Source organism: Notothenia rossii (genome assembly GCF_949606895.1).
Source record: "Notothenia rossii genome assembly, chromosome: 7".
Lineage (NCBI taxonomy): Eukaryota > Metazoa > Chordata > Actinopteri > Perciformes > Nototheniidae > Notothenia > Notothenia rossii.
The window spans coordinates 34,908,660-34,931,469 of record NC_136905.1 but is presented as its reverse complement, the minus strand read 5'-3'; the positions used below and the strand labels follow the sequence as shown (position 1 = coordinate 34,931,469).

Sequence of the window (22,810 nt, the reverse complement as noted above, 5' to 3'; positions counted from 1 at the left end):
CATTCCGGATGTTGTCACATGCTACTCTCGTCTGTAAAAAATAGTGTATTCAAATAAACTGTACTTTCATTTAATATTTAGCATGGTAGTATCTCGACATCTATAGTTGTAGTGTTAAATCAGTAGGTTTCGGTTTTCACCACACCACGTCATTTCGCTTCTCAATTCACCTCTTTAGGAAATCGTATATTAGCCACATGCTAAATGCTAACCGGAGATGAAGGATTTTCAGAATAAAAGCTTAACTGCTTATGCACAAGAATTTCTGTTTTTTCAGTATAAAAGAGCATTTAACTTGACAGTATGTCTAAACTACATTATACCATCAAAACATTGATTTTAAATTTCTATCTGTGGTCACGCGCAGACGTGAGAGACAACGGGAAACTCAACGCTCCGCATCAGGTTTGTTCTTTACTATATCATGATTTCTAAATCTAAGAATAAAGATAATTCATAACAAAGTTATTTTGGTGTACACAGTATGAAATTATGTAATGTAAAGATACCTCTTGACAAATCTGTTGCAATGTTTAAAACATTTTCAAATTAAATCAATATATTGTAAGAGCCTGCGACTGATAATCCTTGCTTGTGTTGTATTTTTGAACATGTGTACCTCGATTTGGATAAAAGTATGGCAAATGTAAATTCAATCGGGAGAGACGTGATGTATGGAATACATGTTTATTATCGGGTCACATTATATAAATGAAACATAATGATGACAGATTATAACAGTGAATAAAATGGTGTTTGGCGATTAGGCCCAGGTTTTGTAGGATATCATTCGGGAAGGGAAAGAACCGTTTCCGATTAACCCCCCGGGTCTAGACACTGGTGGTGGTGATGAGTGGTTAGGCCCGGTTGGAAGGGAGAAGGTTAAGCTTGGCCCTGAGTTGGAAGCAGGAGGCGAAGGGGTGGAGGAGGGTTGTGCGTTGACACCTGGAAGACAGCTGATGGAAAAGAGGAGAGCATATATAGAGGGATTAACAGGTGCGATAATTAGGCTTGTGGATGGAGGGAAGTGATAGGTTAGCTTGAGGAGTGGCGCTCCCTATCAATTAGTGAAGGGAGTGAGTATTGCCATGACGTGCAATACGAAGTGATAGGTCTTCCTGCCTGAACTTGCGCTGAGCTTCATTTGTCATTGTGATGCTGTGGTAATATGTTCTTAGTTTCATTACCTGCAGTCCTTACAGAGCATTTTAATATTACAATTAATTGGTGTAATTTTAGATTGATTGAAGGGTTAAGCAAAAATGACTGTCTCTGCAGCTTCACAAGCCAGAAGAGACGATCCTGTGCATGAGGAAGGCCTTCAGCTAGAAAATCAAGAGTTTGGTAGTCTTGGTGAGTATATTGATTATAACAGCAGTTGACTGGCACTACAGTTTTCCCCAATTTTTCAATTTTTATACTCATCTAGTTAATCATAATAAAGTATTGAGTGTTGACTGTTTCATGACAAGTGAATGCATATTTGGTATAAGTATCACTTGCTAATATTGCTTTGGATGCATATAATGATTGATAGCATGTTGCTATTATTAGTCCGCATATATCTTTCCAACTCAAAAGTGTTTCAGTATACTACCTTAATATCCATCATACCAGTTTTAGGGTGTCTTAACAGCTGTTTTATTTTTTAGAAACACATCTCCAAGAGTTAAGAGACACCCTAACTGCAGTCCAGGTTCTGGAGGCAACAGACGGAACGGTTTCTGCTTGGACACAAAGGCAGCTTCTCACAGATGTGAGAATGAAAACTGCTAGGCCAATGCTTTTTAATGCAAAACTCTCAGCTGAGAGAATAGCCATTCAGAAGTGCCACAGATGCTGTGCAGAACAAGCGGCTATTAGGTGCCTGGACTGTGTTCCACTGGACATGGAGTTCCTCTGTGCAACCTGTGACATGGAGGCCCATAAGAGAAATATCTTCCATGACAGAGAGGCTGTGTTCAATGGATTTCTGGAGCCCATTCCCCCTACAACTGCTGTGGTGGTGGATGAAAATGGCCAGCCTCAGTTTTGTGAACAAAGTATGTAAAGATTAACATTACATTACAATGTCCCATTATAGTGTAGTTCCCAAAATTAAGTGTGAATGGGAAGTGTACATAGCTGATTGAAAAAAGTATTATTGGTTTTGACTAGGGCTGCAAGATATGTGGAAATTATGCAAAATGTTATTGAATATCTTGATAATCTGGAGAATTAAGGAAAAACTGTAAATACACCCTTCCTAACTTATTTTCTATATTGCAGTATGTCAACTGCCTGTTCCTACTCCAAGGTCAATCTGTGAATGCTCTGATGACGTCACAGTTACTCCTTGGAAGCATATTTCTGTGGTCACCATCAACGGTATGTTGTTCTGAAAGCCCTTCTTTTTGTACAAGTAGTATTGTACGGCAGAGTTTTACCACTTTGTGCAACGCAAAGATTTTTTATCACCTGGTCATTTTCAGACAACACCCAAATGCCATGTCAAATAGCTAATATATCATATATGCACATCTATGTATAAAATACAATATGTTAAGGCAAACTCACAGTTTTATTACCGAAATACCTTTACTTTGTCCATTTGTTCACAGGAAGATACAATGTCTGCTTGCCTCGGAAATCCTGTCCATCCTGCTCTGCAGAATGGACTCCTGAGGTTAAAGACCTGCTTTTGTATCGGTACTGGCCAGCTAGCACCAGCTGCCAGATGCTTTACAAATATGTTCACCTCATTCGAGCACATGAAGGTGACAGCACCAGCCATGTCCAGGCAGGCATTTCTGAAAATGTTGGAGCACAGATCTGTTCAAGCTGGACGGGTAAATCTGCCTGAATCACACGGAAACATACAAAAAACAATATCATATTACTGTATACCATATCATTAATTGTTGGCATTGCTTTCAAAACAATTACTAATCCACTTTTTTAAAATCAATATACAGACCGGTAGTATCTGTGCTGATACATTTCAGCGAAGCTTCTTCGAGTTTTGCTTCTGTCAGTACAAACAAGAGGTTATGTGCCAGGTCCATCACTTTGTTTGTCCAGCATGTTCTCCAGACATGTTGGCTGTCTGCTGTGATGGAAACCGCAAGCATTACCAGTTTTCCAAGTCAAAAGGGTATGTATAGGTATTAATGAAAATGATAAAGAACACACCGCTAATACAAATAGTAGCCCTTGGTGTTGTCTTTGAGTAGCCATAACAGACATTAAAACAAATCATAGTAATGTAGTGCTTTGTGATTTGTATTATTGACTTGTATGTTAACTTATCATGGACAGGACTGAGGAGCCGCCAATCTATGAGGGCTTGTTCCTGGTCAAGGACGAGGAAGTCGCAACATTTGTTGACCTTGTCAGAGGCAACATGAAAAGTGTACGTTTTTTTTCTTATTATGATAGTTGCAGTTACACCTGTGGTGTTCTTTTTTATATATGTCAAAACTTGTGTGTAATAAACTGACTTTATAGGGAAATGACAGTGCCGTCTGTGGTACTTCCAAGTTCACCGCTGGCAGAGAGATGTCAAAAAAGTCTGGTGCCCAGTTAGACGAGGAGGGCATTCAAATGGCAGTTTGCAGGTATGTATAAGTGTGTCTGTGTGTGTATATGTGTTTGGTTCTTGAGTCTGGTCTCATTATTTCAGTTTTAATAGCAATCAAAGTCTAAGTCTTTGTAAGAATTGGAAGCATTAAACACTTTTGATGGTGAAGCGGAATTTATCCATCATTTGTAGCATCCAAGTGTTATTTTTTGTTATAGCCACCTAGATGACAGAGATGAGTGCTTAATCCAGGCCTTGCTGTGTCAGTTTATTATTAACAACTAGATTTTTTCTGATTAATCAGACATGGGTTTCTCTTACGAGGACTGAACCACTTCCGTGGAGAAATATACGCTTACCCAATGTTTCTCCAAAAACAGATGTCGAAGAAGGTAAATGTTGACTTCTTCTGTATGGATGTAACATGCAAGTAATCCTCACTGTCATATTGCACATCCACAACAATGTTTAAAATGGCCTATGCCTCAGCAGTCATTTTAGATGATATTGATATTGTCACAAAATCCTGCTCCTGCTTCTTAGGTACTGGCCATACCTTGATAAAATAGCCGGGGGATTACCAGAGCTTCTGCTGTTGACCGAAATGAGGCCATTTCTTAGCGTGATGCATGCTAAAGCCCATACAGCAAAATGCGAGGTACATAACACCTTTAATGCAAAGGATTTTTAAATGTTGTGCATGGCATGCCTTATTGGATATCAAAAACTTCTAAAGAAATGCTACATAACACTACTTGCGCTGTGTTGCAGGTGAGATGGGGTGGCAGAAGTCAAGAGCAGGAAACACAGTGGGAGAGGAAGTAGAGCAAGTATGTTATTAATGGCATTATTGTAACTGTATGGATACAAGAAGGGTTAATAGAAAGCAGTAAAAATATGTACGTATGTGTCCTCTCAGTGACAAGCCTGTTGATTAGTTGAAAGCATATCTTTTATGTCTGAGTTCAGATGAAAGATAGGCAGCTCATTTGTTCAGCAACACTAAATGCATGCATATTGTGGGAAGTCAGTACACAAGTTTTCTCTGAAACCATCCAGTTCAAGATCTATGATGTTAGGTGATATTGTTATGTAATGGTGACCGAACATTAATTGTAACATTCATTATAGGTGAACAGCTTTCTCTCTGGTCACAAAATACATGACAAAAGCAGGTTGGTATTAACACTACACACTGTGATAAGGCAGCCCTGATAAGTATTTTACAGAGAGTTCCCTCATTAAAAACGTTATTGGGGTATTACTGTACTGCAGTGGCGGTTCTACGGGGTGAAAAATGCCTTGCCACCCCAGCTGCCACCCCAGTTGGCAGCTTTGTTTTGAAAGAAAAGTTGTGGCTCATCGGACATTTATGAGAGAAAATCTCTAATGTCCGAGTGCAAGTGAATGCAGCACAAGACGCAAGCCTTGTAACCCCTCCCCCCCTGGCGCGAGCTTGGAAATATGATTGGCGGCGATTTCATTTGAACGGGAGGACAGCGCAAAACGAGAAGCATTTCGGATACAAGTAGACAGAAGGAATGAGGTATTTGCGGTCAGGGTATGGCTGGGGTAGGCTACAGCCATACCAATAAATGGCTTAGCCCCACCATGAACAATGATGTTAAAGTAAGCAAAATAAAGTCTGCCAACTCGCGCAGAGTAAATTGCACAGACAGCAGTTAGTAAGATTGATTTCAGTAGTCACTTGTCTGGAAATACCGAAATACCGAAGAATAGAAACGGTTTTGAAAACTTTTCTTCTCAATAGAACATCTTTGATAATGTCTTCTGGCCAATCAGAATCACGATAACGGCGTGGTGTTGTTGCAGGAAGTCCCGACGGAGAATACTTTTGCTGTAATACATCCTATGAGTACATCTCTATATACATCGGTACAACATTACGTGTTGATAGAAATCAACACGTAATTAAATAAGACCCCACGGTTTGATGATTAATAGGTGTGTGGGCTGTCTTTCATTTTGACACACAGAACAATGGGGGCTATCCACCCTTATCCACAATGTAAAGTAATTCACACAGCCTCTTCCCTCTTCTCTCTCTGAGGAGCAGCAGGTTCAGCTTTCAGAACAAAGTAACAAAAAACTAAAATGGCATTCATTTTTTAAAATATGTCGTGGAGTAATAGATTTATTTATTTTTCTTCTGAAGACAATACCAGAATGTGTATTTTATGTTAGTATTTCAAAAAATCTCCTGGTGGAGAATCCCTCCAGACCCCCCTGCAGGGGTTGGGTTTTCAGCATGTCAACTCTTTCACCTGTGGGGAAATTGCAGGATTGGCTCCAGGTCGCCCTTTTTATTTACTAAAAGACAAATGTGCCTTTTTATTTCATACAGCTCAATTTGGATTGAGACAGGGGAATAATCTAAACCTCACGCGTGGCGTTTCACTGTCAAGGAGAGCGTGTATTTAATTACATTGCAAATACTGAATTGAGCCCCACCACTGTATGGGTTAGCCCTACCATAGATGACCCAACACAAATACTCTGGCGCCGCAACTGTTTGCGGTCTACTATGACAGAGAAGAGCCTGTCAAGTTTGGCTGTACTCAGCACTGAATCAAAAAAAGGCACCATAACTTTAAATCTTAATAAGTTTGTGTGGCGTTTTGCTGATCAAGATGGTAATCGCCAAATTCAGCTGTTATAGGCATGCCAACTTGATGCTCTGCTCACGGATGAGTCGATGAGAATAATAAACTGTTAAGATGATGACCTTACTGTACCTGTGTAAATATATTTTTCTTCTTTGTGGGGGTCTGCCCCCAAAAAACAGTTTCAAGTCCTGAGAAAGTCAAATAAGACGGTGTGTAAAACTGCACTACCCAGCCAAAAAAAAATAACCACTTTGATTTAACTAGGCGAGTAGGTAAGGGCATTCCACTAGATAATAACTGCAGCGATGTATATTTTTTGCCACAATAATGTCACCTAATGTTATTGAGTTAAAATATCAATATTGTGGCTTTCCAAGTCAACATTGATTGATATGACTGCGATTAAATCAGCATATACTTCTGCCAGGGGATGCCACCCCTGAAATTCTCCTGCCACCCTCTTGCCACCCCATGAATATTTTTCTAGATCCGCCTCTGCTGTACTGTAATTACCAGTACCAATTCAACAACCTTTTAACGATTGGGTTTAGTCATGTCTATCAGGTTTCTCACTCAGTATTGCCTTTTTGATGTGAATACTTACTTTTTTGTTTGTGGATATATTTTTTGTATTTTTTAGGAAGAGTGAACATGCTCACTCAACAGGCCATGGGTTGGAACAGAAGGAAGAGGGACAACCTTCATCCAGTTTTAGCCCACAGATATGTCAAAGTAAGGGCAAATTACAATTGTCTTCTCATCTGACATTACATATTTATGAAGGATGTCTGTAATGTAACCTCATAGCTATATACATTATGTTCTCCCTTATCCACACTTCCTCTTGCAAGTCAGATGGTGTCATGTAATGTTTCAACTGTTCTTCTGAAGGTCTTGTACTGAAAACTGGTGTTCTTTGCATTATGGTGTTGCATGGTGCTTTCGCTGACATTTTCTTTTTTTTGTAAAGATCACAGAGAAGGCAAAGGTGGAAGCTGCCAGCTTCAGTGACTTCAAAAAAGAGCACAACCTTGATCAGGAGACCATACAGCAGTGGGTGTATGATGTCAGGCAATGGGCAGTCACAGGTAAGACATACCACAGGTTTTCCATATATACATCTGTTAATTACTGTAAGTTTAGACACACAATATAAGTTGGCCATATATTGAAACTGAGACTGTCACTGATTGTATCTCTTCTCCAATTGTTTTTTTGCAACTATTTAGAGAGAGTCTACGCCCCAGGGTGTACTGAAGGACTGAGGGTGGATATTCAGAACATCACCGTCACTCTTTTGCGCAGGAAGCAAGATCTGTATCGTCAGCATGGTTTGTTGTCAAACGTAGTCATTGAAATTACCTTTCAAAAACAACAAAAACATTCTGGCACCATGACACAGTTTTGTTTACGTTTCACTTTGCAGACAGCAACCAGGCAAGGCAAAGGAAGAGGAAGAGAATGAGAGAGCTGAAGAAGAAGCTTCGCGAAAAAGTTGTGCAATACAACAGATCGACGAGGAGTTGGCTTGCAGTCTGACAGAGGGCTACATCTTACCATGGGAGAAGCATGGAAATGGTAGGATAATTGCTAGTTTGGCTTGTTTTTTTAGTCTATACCAAAATATGAAAGAACCAATGCTATCGCTACAAAGATTTGTGTCTCAGAAATGAAAATCATTCTGTAATAATATAATATATGAATAAATATTCCTTGTCCACTACTCCATTCCTTTCCTCAACCTAAAGGCAACACCTTCAGGTTGAAGAGGTCTGTCTTTGACCAGGTAATGAGAGAAAGAGATGTCGCAGCACATCATGTTCCTTCTGAAGGAAGTGCAAGAAGTGGAAGCACTCAGAGGACAGACTTTGGAGGGCATCAAAACCAGCAGTATGTCTGAGATCTTAACATTTGAATATTTTCATCCACTCTTCAACACATTGCATGTCTTACATAAGTAGAACACATCTGTCACTGTGTCAGGCCGAAGTGAAATAGTAAATTACTGAAACTATTCATTATCAAGATCATAATCGATTATTTTCTGTCTATTGACTATTTGTTAAGTACTATCAAACATTAATCAACATGTCCCATTTGGTTACATATATAGTAACATCCTTCAGTTTAAGACGGATTTACCTATTTTGTAGTGTTTTTACATATGCAGCATTGTACAATGCAAAGAGATTTGCAATTGTCATGGTTTGTTTACATTCAGCCCTTTTGCTGTGTGATTATCCCTCTACAGATTTCGGTGACCTGACAGAGGATGGTGCACATGGGCTCAAGAGTGTCCTCAGTCGGAGGTGGCACTTCCTCAAAAGCCAACACAAACAGGCTGTACATGCGTCCAGCGGTGTAGCCGCTATGGAATGCCATGATCTTCAATTACAGCAGGACATTGAGGAATCGGATGACAATGACTACACTAGCCCTGAGTCTGAGGAAGAAGACCTGTAAAGGTTTCTGCCAAGCAACGCAGAGGCTCTGGAGATCTCTTTCACAAGCGACGTGTCACGTCCACATGCTGGTGCACGCCATAATAATGAAAAAACACATTTAAAACACACTTAAAGCCATACAAAATAAAGACAGAATGCAGCTGCTCGTCTGGTCTTCAACCTTCCAAAACATTCAAACACCACGCCGCTCCTCCGCTCCCTTCACTGGCTTCCAGTAACTGCCAGAATCCACTTCAAGACAATAGTACTTGCGTACCATGCTGTGAATGGATCTGGCCCTTCCTACATCCAGGACATGGTTAAACCGTACACCCCAGCGCGTGCACTCCGCTCTGCATCGGCCAAACAGCATGCTGTACCCGCACTGCGAGGGGAGCCCAAGTTCCCATCAGCAAAAACACGTGGGTTTGCTATCCTGGCTCCCAAATGGTGGAATGAGCTCCCCATTGAAATCAGGATAGCAGAAAGCCTACACATCTTCCGGCGCAGACTGAAAACTCATCTCTTTCGACTCCACTTCGAGCGATAGAATTATTAACAAAGAATTACTAACAAAGAATTACTAACAAAGAACTACTAACAAAGCACTTATATACTAACAACGGACTGGCTTATCTAAAGCCAGTTGAGTAGCACTTGAAATGTTTTGGCTCTATCAAACCTGATGTACTTATATGATTCTGTTTTCTTCAAGTTTGTATCTTCCTGGTCGAATGCACTTATTGTAAGTCGCTTTGGATAAAAGCGTCAGCTAAATGTTATGTAATGTAACATTATAAAACACTATATATGAGAACGATATGAAACTATGCACTTGTTTCGCCCGAGTTCATAGTAATGTGAAAATGTGTTTATATTTTGTACTTCCGTTTATTTAAAGCGCTTTGACTTGCTGATGTGTATGAAAATAAATTGCCTTGCCTTTATATTTAACTGCCTCTTATTACTCAAACAAATGCTATACAATGGTTGTTTTCTTGTCACTGCATTTTGTCATTCGTTGATTATGAACTATTAATGTGAATACATTGTAAATAGAGTTCATACAATAACATAATCCTTTATTAGTAACATGTGCATAATGCAGGGTAAATACCAACACATTCTCACTCCCAACTCGTACTTTTAATTTTGTATTATTTTTAGGGCCGGGACTTTAACGCGTTAATTAAGATTAATTAATTACACAAAAATTAACGCGTTAAAAAAATTAACGCATTTTAATCGCACCGCGGAACGTTTCTCACTGGATGAGTTTCAGGGGTACCGATTATACTGGAGCACCAACTAACGTTCATGACTTCAGACAACAACAAACCACAGTGAACAATTGTCAAACATGAACGAAGAAGCTGATGAGACCGCTTTGGTTGGCCCCGTGAATGGGACATTTTGTTTTAAAAAACGGACGGATGGAAGCGTCAATAAGAGCACGGTTGTTTGCAAATTATGCAAAAAGGAATTCGCATATCACCGCAGCACATCAAGCCTCAAGTATCAACTTAATGCAAAACATATAGCAGCTAGCGTGTAAGCTAGCGTGGACGTTAGCCCGACTCGGAGTACAAGGACCCACACCCAATTCGCGTTGATCAAACAGTGGCCTATGCAACAGAGAGATTTTATTTTTCATCAGGATATTGGAAGAATAGGAGGGATTGAGGTCAATCACTGGCACTTTTTTATTTTATTTTAAATGGTACACTTTATGTTTAACTATTTATTACGTTGTTGGTGCAACTGGCACTTTATGTTGAACTGTTTATTGTTTTGGCCAAGGTTATTGAGAGAGTTGGACTGAAATTGATTAGATTTTTTAAATCAACTGTTGGTAAATCAACAAAGTCTGTTATGGCCTCTGAAGCATCAGAGAGATGTTTTCTAATAGTCAGGGTTTCCAATGTTCTGAATGTACTTGAAAGTATTGTGTTTTACTTAAAAAACAAAGTGTTATAGTTTACAGAAGGTCTACCTACCTATAGGCTACCTGAATCTCTGAAATGTACTATATTCCTAAATATGCTATTGCTACACTTTATGGCAAAAATTGCACTTTTCTGTTGGTCTTGGTTAAGTACCACCTTGAAAATAATAAACAATGTTTTGTTGCTTAAGCTTATGTATTCAGTCATTATTCAATGGTATACTAAAATCCATGTGAAAAAAATTGCTTCTCACTGTTCTCAGGTCAAATATTTATATGTGATTAAAAATGCGATTAATTTCGATTAATTAATTACAAAGCCTCTAATTAATTAGATTAATTTTTTTAATCGAGTCCCGGCCCTAATTATTTTCTAAACCACACAGTGTTATTTACTCAACAATAAGACACAATTATCCTGGTGTTTATTTATTTATTTGATTGTATAATGTCGGAAATTTGGAGTCCATCAGGACCGAGGGTCGGAGCAGCTCATAGAAGTTGCTTTAGAGAATTTTACACCCGGAAGTAAGTATTCTCTCCGCTATGTTTGACAACCCCCGTGATTAGTCCTCAAGCTGTGATTGGATGTTGGAATGCGCCGAGGGTTACGCCCGTTACGCCGAGTGTCAAACAGCACTTTGAAATGGGATGGAACCACGGCAGACTATCCAAAACTGGACTCGGCCGGGTCCACCCCCCCCTCCCCCACCCCGTCCCCAGAACTACACATGCTGGCTATTGTGTGTTTTGCAACATGTTCTATGGCAAGTCTCTACTGGGAATTGTAGTTTTATAAGAAGTTTTCGTATTTCCGATAATTAGAAGTTGCCAGTATTAAACTCTGTACATCCCTGGAGGTTTAGGGGATAGGAAACACTCAAATTTAAAACATATAATTAATAAATGGGTGAAAATTGCTTGTGTCCATAATGGGCATCATTAATATATACCTACATGCCAGCTAAGGTCAGAAGAGCTTTATTTAACAGCTGGTCTTATGTCTCTGACCCCTCCTGTTGTTCATTGATAAGCCTGAAACATGCACTTGTCAAGGTTCAGAGGCAAATTTTGTAAATATGGCAGTAGCCATCGATCATCTTAAGATAAGATATACTTTATTGATCCCAAGTTGGACATTTCTTCGTTAAAGCAGCATGTGTAACAGTTCTAAATATGCGGTGGTGTTTATTTGTAAATAATTTAGTATAATCACACAAATTCTGTGTTTTATATTTAATAATTCTCTGTTCCTCATTTATTGAATGTTCAATGTTTAACAAGGTCAGAGATGAAAAAGGTCGGAGATGAAAAACTTGGGTCGCAGGTTCCTACTATCATAGCTTTGTCTGCCACAAAAAAGTAAAAAAAGTAACCACTTTCATTTAACTAGGCCAGTAGGTAAGGGCTTTCCACTGGATAATAACTGCAGCGATGTATATGTTTTAGCTGAATACACGTTTAACCCTAATTGATGAAGTTAGTCGCTTCTTTAATGTTTGTTCTTTCTGATGTAAAGTCAAGGTTGTAACTGTTTGAAATGAAGTTGTGGGGCGCTGAACTGTTCCTTTGATTCTTTTGATATATGATAGTAGTATAGAAGATAGCTTTTTTCTTATTCAAAAGAGGCCTTTAGACCATTAGTTTGTCTGTCTGTGTCTCCTATTAATATCTAAGCCTGACAAAGTATTGATATATTGCTTTCCTGCAATGTTAACTACTGTAGGCTATGTTTAAGCACTTATTTTAACTGATATTATACATATGTATTATACTGTCAGGTATTGAACATTCAATAAATAAAGAACACAGAATTATTAAATATAAAACACCGAATTTGTGTGATTATACTAAATGATTTACAAATAAACACCACTGCATATTTAGAACTGTTACACATGCTGCTGTAACGAAAACATTTCCAACTTGGGATCAATAAAATATATCTTATCTTATGATGATCGATGGCTACTGCCATATTTGCTAAATGTGCCTCTGATTGGAACAAACCAACACATTCTCACTTATTAGTTTGTCTGTCTGTCTCTCCTATTAATATCTAATAATAAAAATATAAAAATGCAATAACGTGCTTCAACCACTAGGCTTGCTTTCTATCAGCTGTGCACCGTTATGGTGTAAATATCGCCTATCTACCAATTGGATCAAATCTAAAAGTCAGCCCAATTAGTGTTGATACTGAAAGGAGACGTATTGTGTGAAAAGAAATCTAAGATGTTGTTTAATTGCTGACATATTTATGATTCACGTCACGTTTTCAGTTTTGGGGGCAGTTCTTCCTGTTTGTCCAGAAGCCTTCTCATCAGGTCTCTTTAAATACGGAACTACAGCAGATGTGTAATATTTAATGCAGCCGAACCGTGTATTATAATGCCGTTATGTCATGACCTCCAAAGAGAAAAGCAAGCAAACTCGGAATAAAGTATTCTTTTATTTTTAAAAAACTTTTCCGGATTTCACAGGAAACAGGGAGTCCGGCTAACTAAAATGTCCGTGCGGAAACAGCCGGACTCCCATAGATCCGATTACACACATTCCCTCAAAACTCACCTTTTCACTCTTGCCTTCAACTCCTAATCAACTAACCCCTTCATCAGATTGTAGATGACCTCCACATTTTCGAGGCATGTCTTGACGTATGTGGTCGGCTGGGCATGCGTGGGCATCAACGCCTTTGTTTTAGATGCCACCCTCTTGGTAGGGGGATACGCCAACAGCAGCAGGGGCTTCAAGCCAAGGGCATGCAACTTCTCCAGCTGGGAAAGTAATTGTTGAGAGGTAGAGAGATCAATTAGATAAATACACAAAACTGTTGTTTACATTTGAATTTATCTGCAAGCTTGCCCTGAAGTAGCATCAAAATTAATAATCTACACTAATATCCTGGCATCATAATAAAAACAATGATTTGTTCATAATGTTTTGTTGAATACATTTGGGATTTTTAACTTATGAGACATTTCCTAAACTTCCTACACATAATAGTTAATTCTGTTTGAAAATCATTAATCATGAATTATATTCTCATTAAAGGTAGGGTATGTAAGTTTGGGAAACCGGCTCGAGATACACTTTTTGTTATATTCCATGGAATGCTCTTAACATCCCGATAGCTATGAATATCTGAAGTGTTTTGACAAAAAATCCATTAAAAAAATTCATCTGTGGAAGCCGTAGTACTGTAAAGAGCACGACCAATTATTTTAGCCGGCCCGGCTGTATAACTGGATGGACTACGTGCCTGTCAGCCTTCCATCTGTGCACAAACTTATCTCGCGCCCTCATTGGTCATGTGCGCGTTCGTGTGTGTTGGAGGAGGAGCTCTGTAAGGAAGTGGCAGATCTTTTACGGCTGTGTATTTTCAAATCCTAGCGCACTCGAGCTGGTTTCTCAAACTTACATACCCTACCTTTAATGATACAATTAATACTGTGGATGTGAATTTATAATCCTCTGACAAAGTAATAAAACTACTTTTCACACTTTTGGTGAATGAGATAATTCTGTAAACTACATACCAGAATTGCGGCGTCATCAATAACGTGGGGACTTGATTCGTTTTTTTTTTCATTGATGACAACCACTGCTGCTGCTGGCTTTGGAATTTTTCTATTTTCTTTTTCAGTCTCAAATTTTTGGGCTGTGTATGATTACATACTGGGCAGATTTTATTACCACAGTAAATACTTTGCCTACAGCTTGGGCAGGTCTTTTTTTGGGACCCTCCAACCATTTGTAGGAGTGAGAGAGTGAGTGATGAAAAGAGAAAGTGAGAGAGAGTGATTGATTGAAAAAGAGAAGGTGAGATAGTGATTGAAAGAGAAAGTGAAAGAGTGACAGAAAGAGAGACAGTGAGAGAGAGTGGCTCTTAAAAGTGCCGTTGGTTTTATATGTGTGAGTGTGTGTGTGTGTGTGTGTGTGTGTGTGTGTGTGTGTGTGTGTGTGTGGGTGTGTGTGTGTGTGTGTGTGTGTGTGTGTGTGTGTGTGTGTGTGTGTGTGTGTGTGTGTGTGTGTGTGTGTGTGTGTGTGTGTGTGTGTGTGTGTGTGTGTGTGTGTGTGTGGATATGTGTGTGTTGGTGATATAGAGTTGTAAAGAAGCTGTAAAACAGGAAAAATAAAAACATGATCAGGATTATTTAGAATAACAGTAACATCTGTGCATTACTCTATTATGCAATAATAATTTAGTATAATTTATACTGTGCATATTTTTATATTATGAGGGACATGGCATACAAACAATACAGACACAATATACAAACAATACACAAAATGAAGAGAGTGCAATAATAATTAATCTGTGCATTACTCTATAATAATTTATATATCTTATATCTTCTACTATATATTTTAATTCTACAATGTAAGAATCCCAATGTCCCCACTGGCCAGTCAAATCCTTGGGAAAACCTCCAGGTCCACATTTTTGTTCCACTCCATCGCCGATTCCACTATTACAACTTTGTGTTGAAAGCTGTCTTTACAACACATGGGCAAATACAAGCATTTAAACATATTTTTCTAGCAGGCACCTCCACTATCCAACTGTGCCAGGGACAGCTAATGTCATTTAGCTGTATAAACTACAAATGCTATCCAGCTACAAACTTTGACCGGAAAGCCGGAGGCTAGCTGAACGTGGCCGCTAGCTTGCGCGTAGCCTAGTGTAAAAGCTAAACACACTACAAAACTCAACATAATATCCAGGAATTAAACGCTATAGAGACTGTGCTACAGTGGAATAAATAAAAGCAATATCATTTCGTGTTTTAAAGAAATAAACTCCCCTTGATTTTAGATACTTACTGTAGTCTGTTGTGAGATGAAATTAATGAAAGTGACGTGATCGTGGGCAACGTCACGTGGCTACGTCACTGCCGTCAAGCGCGACATAACGTTGCGTGGTAACGACGGCACCTTCTTCTGGTTTATCGTTGTTATAAAAAAAATGATTATTATTACTATTAATGATCAAATATGAATGTAATTGTCTTTTAAATAACGTAAACTAAAGGGAACAATCTATTTGACACAGCTGAAGCTCTGGACTTCCTTAAAAAATAACTAATTTAATAAAAATGCACCGTTTTTTGAGAACAAACATTGGTAAATAATGCACCATAATACATTCTGACGAAAACAAAAAATTATTATGAATACAAATAATAATAATAATAAAAGAAGCCTCCCGTGAGTTACTACAAGCTATAAAGTAGATTTTTAAAACGTTTTATAGAATAAAAATCTCACTGCAGGACGTTTAGAAATGCGTGTGTGTACCACGACAAAGGAGCCTCATTGACTTTACATTGGGGTTGTTTGCGTGGTGCCGACACGCAAATATAAAAGATTCCGTGACTCCACCACGCAATGCGGTGTTAAGGAGTCGTGGAGGAGTCACGCATTCTTGTGAGATCAGGTTGGTTTCGTTCCATTTCAAAGAGTTTGATGCTCTGCATAACCTTGGCGCACTGCCACTCCAACATCCAATCCCAGAGTTTGAAGATTAATCACCGGGTTTGTCAACGGAACTGTAGTCCCAAACGATAGCTGGGGATTATGGGTAGTGTAGTGTCTTCGGCCATCCTAAACTCTGATTTTTTTTCGGATATCATATCGCATTAACACCATATCCCAACGTGCATTGCGGCTAAAACATCCCGAGATTCAAGCTGAGGATCTTGGGTAATCAGTTTACCGTCTTAGTCTGTTTCCGGTGACTTTATTTACGGCTAAAAAGCATGCTAAAAAGCCCGAGATTATAGAATCAAACGAATAAATTAAAACAAGGATAATTGTGTGTTATTGTTGAGTAAATAACAGTGTGTTATTTAGAAAAGAATAACAAATTAGAAGGAAAAAAAGATTCTTAAAAATACAGATTTCATTATTCTGAAGCTCTGAGCCCTATTTATTTTCCTCACAGACGGCAAAAAAAGTACGACATTATACGATTTCAAATAAAAACAATAATCGTGGCTTGGTATTGAGTAAGAAAATGTTTTTATTAACCACACAGCTTCCGGTCTACCAAGACCCGACGGACAAAACGTGGCATATCATATTCACTCAAAACTCGGCATCAGATCTCAATGGGAATGGATAGCGTATCATATGTACGCAAAATCGGACTTCTGCGTATCTATTGCACTCATTTCCAATGTGTAAAGTCGTGTCATTTGTACGCAGACTGAAGAGAGTGGGTTAAAAGGCCGATCAGGAGAGCTGGAACTGATCGATATGGACATAAACGTGAGTGAAGTATAGAGAGGCGAAGTCCCGCCCTTATACTTCCGCCCCATGGGACCTTATTTTGGAAAAACTATGCATCGAAGTCAATGTAGAGAGAAAGATTATCCTTCAATCCCGTTTGAATTGTGCCACGAATTACACATATGATGTTTGCCAATCTTAAAAAATTATTTCCACGTCAAAAAAGTCAGAGTTTGTCGTAAAACTGTTGAAATATAAGACTATGAAAAATACGCAACGAGAAAGACTACAAACCCCAGAATCCCGGTCCCGGATGCTGGGTCTTACGGAACCGACTAACTCCCCTTTTGTGTATGTACAGCTCGAAACATGCCAGACTTGTAGTGATTTTCACCTCTTTTAATACTTTTCGCCTCATTCTGAAAGAAAGAAGTGTAATGTTTTAACGTGACGGCCGTCTTGGTGTGTGGTGCGAGACGGGAGATGTAGTTCATTGAGCGGTTTCACAAAAAAAAAGTATTACTTCACAGTTTTACGACACATTTTAATTTTTTTGACTTGCAAAATTATCTTGTACATTGACAAACATCATATGTGTAATTCATGGCACAATTCAAACGGGATCGAAAGATAATCTTTCTTTCTCTCTCCCCATTGAATTCAATACATACTTTTTCCGAAATAAGAGCCTCATCCCAATACCCCTACTCGACTGCTCCTTTCCCTCTCTCGCTTCCCTTCCTTGCGTCTTAGCTCCGCCTCCGTAAGATGCGAGCGAGAGACACGAGGAGGTGACGCGAGGACAGAGGAGTCCTCTTAATTGATCCTCGTTCACTCAAACGTCACTTTTAAACAACGTCTGTTAATGATGACATGTGCACAGCTGTATCCCCTCTCATCGGGCTCAACTGAATAACCCTTTAGAACCGGCCCATTTGTTGTTAAATATTTATTTAAATTAATGAATCTTTCTCTTGTTAGTCAAGGAATTTAATGTATGATGGTTGGTCCTGCTTTTGTGTTCCGTTTTGGTGTAAAATGTAGCCTACATTTAAATAAAAATATAATTATAGTATTGTGAAAGCCTTTTAGAAATGAATTGCACATAATAATTCCCGCGGAGCTGTGAGCACTTATACATTTATGTGACGCTTTTCCACTCATCTTCCAGTTGTGGGTTTTCCTCTGTTGAAATCGACCAGCTGTGAAGGTGGGGGTGGGGCTTTTATACGCGAGTAGTGAAAACACTTCCGTGTAGTCTGCTCGTGTGTATCCTCCCTTTTGTCTCCTCCCGCACCCCTCCTCCCTCACCCCTCCTCGACTCCTCCGTGTGCGGCTCTGTGCACAAGATGGCGTGTATCAACTTCCGGCGGCTGTGTGTGCAGCTGAGTACTTCCGGTTTGAGTACAGAGTTTTGACAGCTTGACAGTTTGACAGTTTGTTATGTCACACCGAGAGCAAGAATGAGCGGATTTCGGGGTAAAAAAAAGCGATTGGCCTTCCAGCGTGTAAGAAAGTCGGCACTACATTGCTGTCTGCCCCTTGGTACAAATTTGTCCCGTTATCAGAATCAGAATACCTTTATCAGTCCCACAGAGGGGAAATTTGCAGAGTTGAAGCAGGAAAGAGCCACAGACAGCTTAGTGTTGAATATCTTACATGCGTTAAAAAGTAGGCTACTAAGTTATAATATAATAAACAATATGCTAAAAAAGTACTAAGTTATAATATAATAAACAATATGCTAAAAAAAAGATAAAAAGTTACATAATTTTCAAAAATACAGATCAAAAACAAATCAAATCAACAAATCAAATCCTGTAGCAGTTCTTAGGATTTAGCAGCCCGGTATATATTAGTTATTAAAGATGGCATATGTATATATATATATATATATATATATATATATATATATATATATATATATATATATATATATATACAGTTGCAAGAAAAAGTATGTGAACCCTTTGGAACTACCTGGGTTTCTGCATAAATTGGTCATAAAATTTGTTCTGATCTTCATCTAAGTCACAAAATAGACAAACACAGTCTGCTTAAGCTAAAACCACACAAACAATTACCGTAATTTTCGGACTATAAGCCGCACCTGAATATAAGCCGCAGCAGCGGCATACCACTCTCGGTTCCACTTTTACTTTTGCGCGCTACCTGTCTCACTCTTTTCCGGCCTCCAGCTTTTCCTGCTGGAACCCGCCGCTTAAAGGTGGGGGTCCGCGGACCGGTCATAGAGCCCATAGAGTTAAAGGTGTTGGCCGTTAGCTGTAAAAATCCATAGATTAGCCGCACCGTTATATAAACCGCAGCGTCGAAAAATAGGGAAAAAGGCGCGGCTTATAGTCCGAAAATTACGGATTATGTTTTTATGTTTTTATTGAACACACCATGTAAACATTCACAGTGCAGGGTGGAATAAGTGTGAACCCTTGGATTGAATAACTGGTTGACCCTCCTTTGGCAGCAATAACCTCAACCAAACGTTTCCTATAGTTGCATATCAGACCTGCACAACGGTCAGGAGGAATTTTGGACCATTCCTCTTTTCAAAACTGTTTCAGTTCAGCAATATTCTTGGGATGTCTGGTGTGAATCGCTCTCTTGAGGTCATGCCACAGCATCTCAATTGGGTTGAGGTCAGGACTCTGACTGGGCCACTCCAGAAGGCGTATTTTCTTCTGTTGAAGCCATTCTGTTGTTGATTTACTCCTGTGCTTTGGGTCGTTGTCCTGTTGCATCACCCATCTTCTGTTGAGCTTCAGTTGGTGGACAGATGGCCTCAAGTTCTCCAGCAAAATGTCTTGATAAACTTGAGAATTCATTTTTCCGTCGATGATGGCAATCTGTCCTGGCCCTGAGGCAGCAAAGCAGCCCCAAACCATGATGCTCCCTCCACCATACTTCACAGTTGGGATGAGGTTTTGATGTTGATGTGCTGTGCCTTTTTTTCTCCACACATAGCTTTGTGTGTTCCTTCCAAACAACTCAACTTTGGTTTCATCTGTCCACAGAATATTTTGCCAGTAGTGCTGTGGAACATCCAGGTGCTCTTTGGCAAACTTCAAACGTGCAGCAATGTTTTTTCTGGAGAGCATTGGCTTCCTCCATTTTATGACCAACTTATGCAGAAATCCAGGTAATTCGAAAGGGTTCACATACTTTTTCTTGCAACTGTATATATATATATATATATATATATATTGCACATAAAGCACATATTGCACATAGTTTGACGGTATTTAACAGCAGCAAGTTACACAATGTTATAATCGGGAGATAAGTTTCCATTCATTTCGGCAAGCCTGGCAACAACGATTAAAAGTTTTCTTGCTCCCAAACCAATTGTGTATTTCATTACAAAAAGCAGTTATACCATACTATGTTTAGGTAATAATGAATTATATCCTCAAAACAAACGCACACATAAATAACAAAGGAAAATACATAATTTAATAAATCCACAATATGATAACATTTTACAGATTCATTTAATAAACGTTTACAAAACATAGGTTGATGTTATATCGGGGGGAAAATACATATTTAAACATTTCAATTAGTCTCTGAAAAATATATGTAATGTGTGCATTTCCAAAATATCCCCTGAGTGTTAGTCGTTGAGTTGAGTAGTGAGCCATTCGTTTTTTTTTCGTGGTGCGATGTCTGCTGAGAAGTCCTTCTATGCCTCGCTGACTTTGAGGACATCTGGGTCTGGCAGTTCCCCCCGCACGGCCTTGTAACGTGTACTCCTTTGAACATGTTTATAAGATAATTAGGACTTTAAGAACAATTTTACACTCAGACAACAATCACAAAGTTGTAGCAGGCTACATACAATTACTAAGGACAATATATATTATCTTACACTGTCAGCAACTGTAAACTGCTTTGGCTTAGTGGAAATGAACACCATGTCACTCACTCTGCCTGGTTTCACACCCTATTAATTACACAAAATAATTGTCAAATTAATTGAAAAGGTCGTTGATGCAACATACTAAATCAGCTCTTGGCACAAAGGAAATACTCATTGAACCGTGGATTGGTTGTGAACACATACTGTACTTACCATGGTTCTTGGCTTGTGCCATCGCTGCTCTGTTTCAGTGCAGCTGAGGACAGGGGGTACAGCAGCCAGGTTGAGTGTGGAGTAGTGTGCGGTCTGGAACAGCAGTGCAACATTGTGGTTGCAGAGTGCTGTTCCAGCTACACAGGAACACTTTGCCACTGCAATCTCCACAGGTGAGCAGTTCTCAAAGACAATACACATTGAAACAAAATGTCAGTCATTTTACATTTAGGACACTGCTTCAATACAACACAGACAAATGAGAAAGCTGAGAGCAGGCTGATCAGGCAAGTAGTAGGTGTGGGAAAAGGCTAAACCATGTCAGGTTATCACATCACATACACAGAAGTTCTGCTGTTTGGAATACTGTAATTTAAATAGCATCTTGCAGGTTTTTATTTATTCTACATTTATGCTTAAACTTGCTTGAAAATTACAATTAAAAAAGTGAATGTAGGATTTGATATGTTTTACGAGACATAAGGGCAGGAATTCAGAGGAGCAATTTTGAGCTCTGCTCTTAAAAACGGCTTTTTTTTAAGGTCATACGTCAAACGCGTCATATTACATCACACAGGGTACACATCTCCGCTCTCTGACCGCGGATATAGTAGAGTTGCGTTGAGTAGAGCGGTTGTGTTTTAAGGAGCTGGTATTTTTCGGTAGTTTTACATTGTGTTTCACCATTTGTAATCATGGTGCAGTATTGTGTTTGTGCAGGTTGCACAAATACCAGCCTGTCAGGACATCGAGTCCACAGTAAAAAGGACCGGAGCTAGCGTTCGTTCCTGGGTGCGTTGTGCATCCACCTCCCTGCAGCACATACTCTCCACAGCTTTATTAGGAAACCGTATTACTTCTCTCTCCCCCCCTTCGCTGCTCTCTCTCTCTCCCCTCCGGTACACTGCATTAGGTAACGCTGTGGTGGCTGTACTTTTCCAGCCGACTCCTTTGTGTTTGTTTGTTTCCCCCTGTCTGTGTTGTTTGTGTGGGCGTGATGGCTGTCACTCCTGGCTCCCGGCTCAACCTCCACTCACCTACTGCAATCAGCTGTGCACCCTCCCCGACTACACACCTGCTTTCCATCAAGCCATTTACAACGGCATATCAACGGAGGCTCCACAACCTTTCTCCGCCAGATCGTCAAGTATCAGCCGTATCTCGCGTCTCTCCTCCGGTACACAGCACCGTAGTGTGGAGTTGCATTAGGTAACGCGAGATACGGCTGATACTTGCGCATTAGTTTCTGTTATGGATCAGTATCAACAGTCCTGCCAGTAACGTTACTATATTATCAATACTACTTTAGTTATAGCCTGATATATGATAGCTAACTTCACAATGTTGTGATGTGACGTTAGCTAACATTCTGTAGCTAACGCCGGTCACTCACCAAGATAGCTGCCCAGTTCTCCACTGGTTCTCCTCACACCACAGCTCAATTTCTCTCCGATGGCCGTTATTTCTTCTAATCCTTGGCTGCTCCTGGTCTCTTGGACGCCTAGCAGGCTCATAATTATAAGGTTGTGGTCCTTAATATGCATTCGAATATTCATGTTCAACTTCTTCAGTGTCGAAACTAGCATTGGGACCCATGTTTATTAATACGTTACACCGGCCGCTCTCCCCCTTGTGTCCCCCGTGTTACGTCACACGCGGGAGGTCACGTGCCGAGGCTTTTTTATGCGGAAGTGAACATTTCTTACAAAAACGACGTCAGATGTCACTGTAGTGTATATTTCTGTATATTTTTTTGAAAATCTAGTGTATTCATCATTTTCCTACACATTTATTCACAGGTGTCTTTAACCTGGAAGTTGCTCTTTAAGGACATTCAAACAGATAAGCTCTCTCAGCTGTCTCAATTTATTATCTTATTATATTATAACTAGATAAAATAGTATTAGTAGAACG

The 22,810-nt window shown here is 39.5% G+C and overlaps 1 protein-coding gene and 1 long non-coding RNA gene across 9 annotated transcripts; one reads left to right on the top strand and one right to left on the bottom strand.

Annotated features, from left to right (window-relative positions):
* The first annotated feature begins 120 nt into the window (after positions 1 to 120).
* On the top strand, positions 121 to 9,580 carry LOC307013276 (uncharacterized protein). Of its 8 annotated transcripts, none has more exons than XR_013800912.1 (16): positions 121 to 405; positions 1,279 to 1,353; positions 1,653 to 2,042; positions 2,269 to 2,367; positions 2,601 to 2,828; positions 2,955 to 3,133; positions 3,298 to 3,391; positions 3,487 to 3,596; positions 4,103 to 4,217; positions 4,331 to 4,389; positions 4,691 to 4,734; positions 6,827 to 6,918; positions 7,157 to 7,274; positions 7,416 to 7,517; positions 7,613 to 7,764; positions 7,935 to 9,580. XR_013800912.1 is itself a non-coding variant. In XM_079640603.1 (10 exons), exons 3-10 carry the CDS (start codon positions 1,944 to 1,946, stop codon positions 4,382 to 4,384), a joined length of 978 nt encoding a protein of 325 aa, XP_079496729.1. In that variant the 5' UTR covers positions 121 to 405; positions 1,279 to 1,353; positions 1,653 to 1,943; the 3' UTR covers positions 4,385 to 5,271. The 8 variants fall into 8 exon arrangements, 1 of the variants encoding a protein (XP_079496729.1); XR_013800913.1 differs by having other exon boundaries at positions 4,331 to 5,105; positions 7,935 to 8,076; positions 8,438 to 9,580; XR_013800915.1 differs by adding an exon at positions 3,864 to 3,951 and having other exon boundaries at positions 4,331 to 5,105.
* Positions 9,581 to 20,348: 10,768 nt separating this feature from the next.
* Positions 20,349 to 21,760, bottom strand: LOC307013142. Its single transcript, XR_013800869.1, has 3 exons — positions 20,897 to 21,760; positions 20,693 to 20,767; positions 20,349 to 20,576 (listed from the first exon to the last, which is right to left on the bottom strand). It is a non-coding gene; the product is annotated as an uncharacterized lncRNA (long non-coding RNA).
* Positions 21,761 to 22,810: the final 1,050 nt, after the last annotated feature.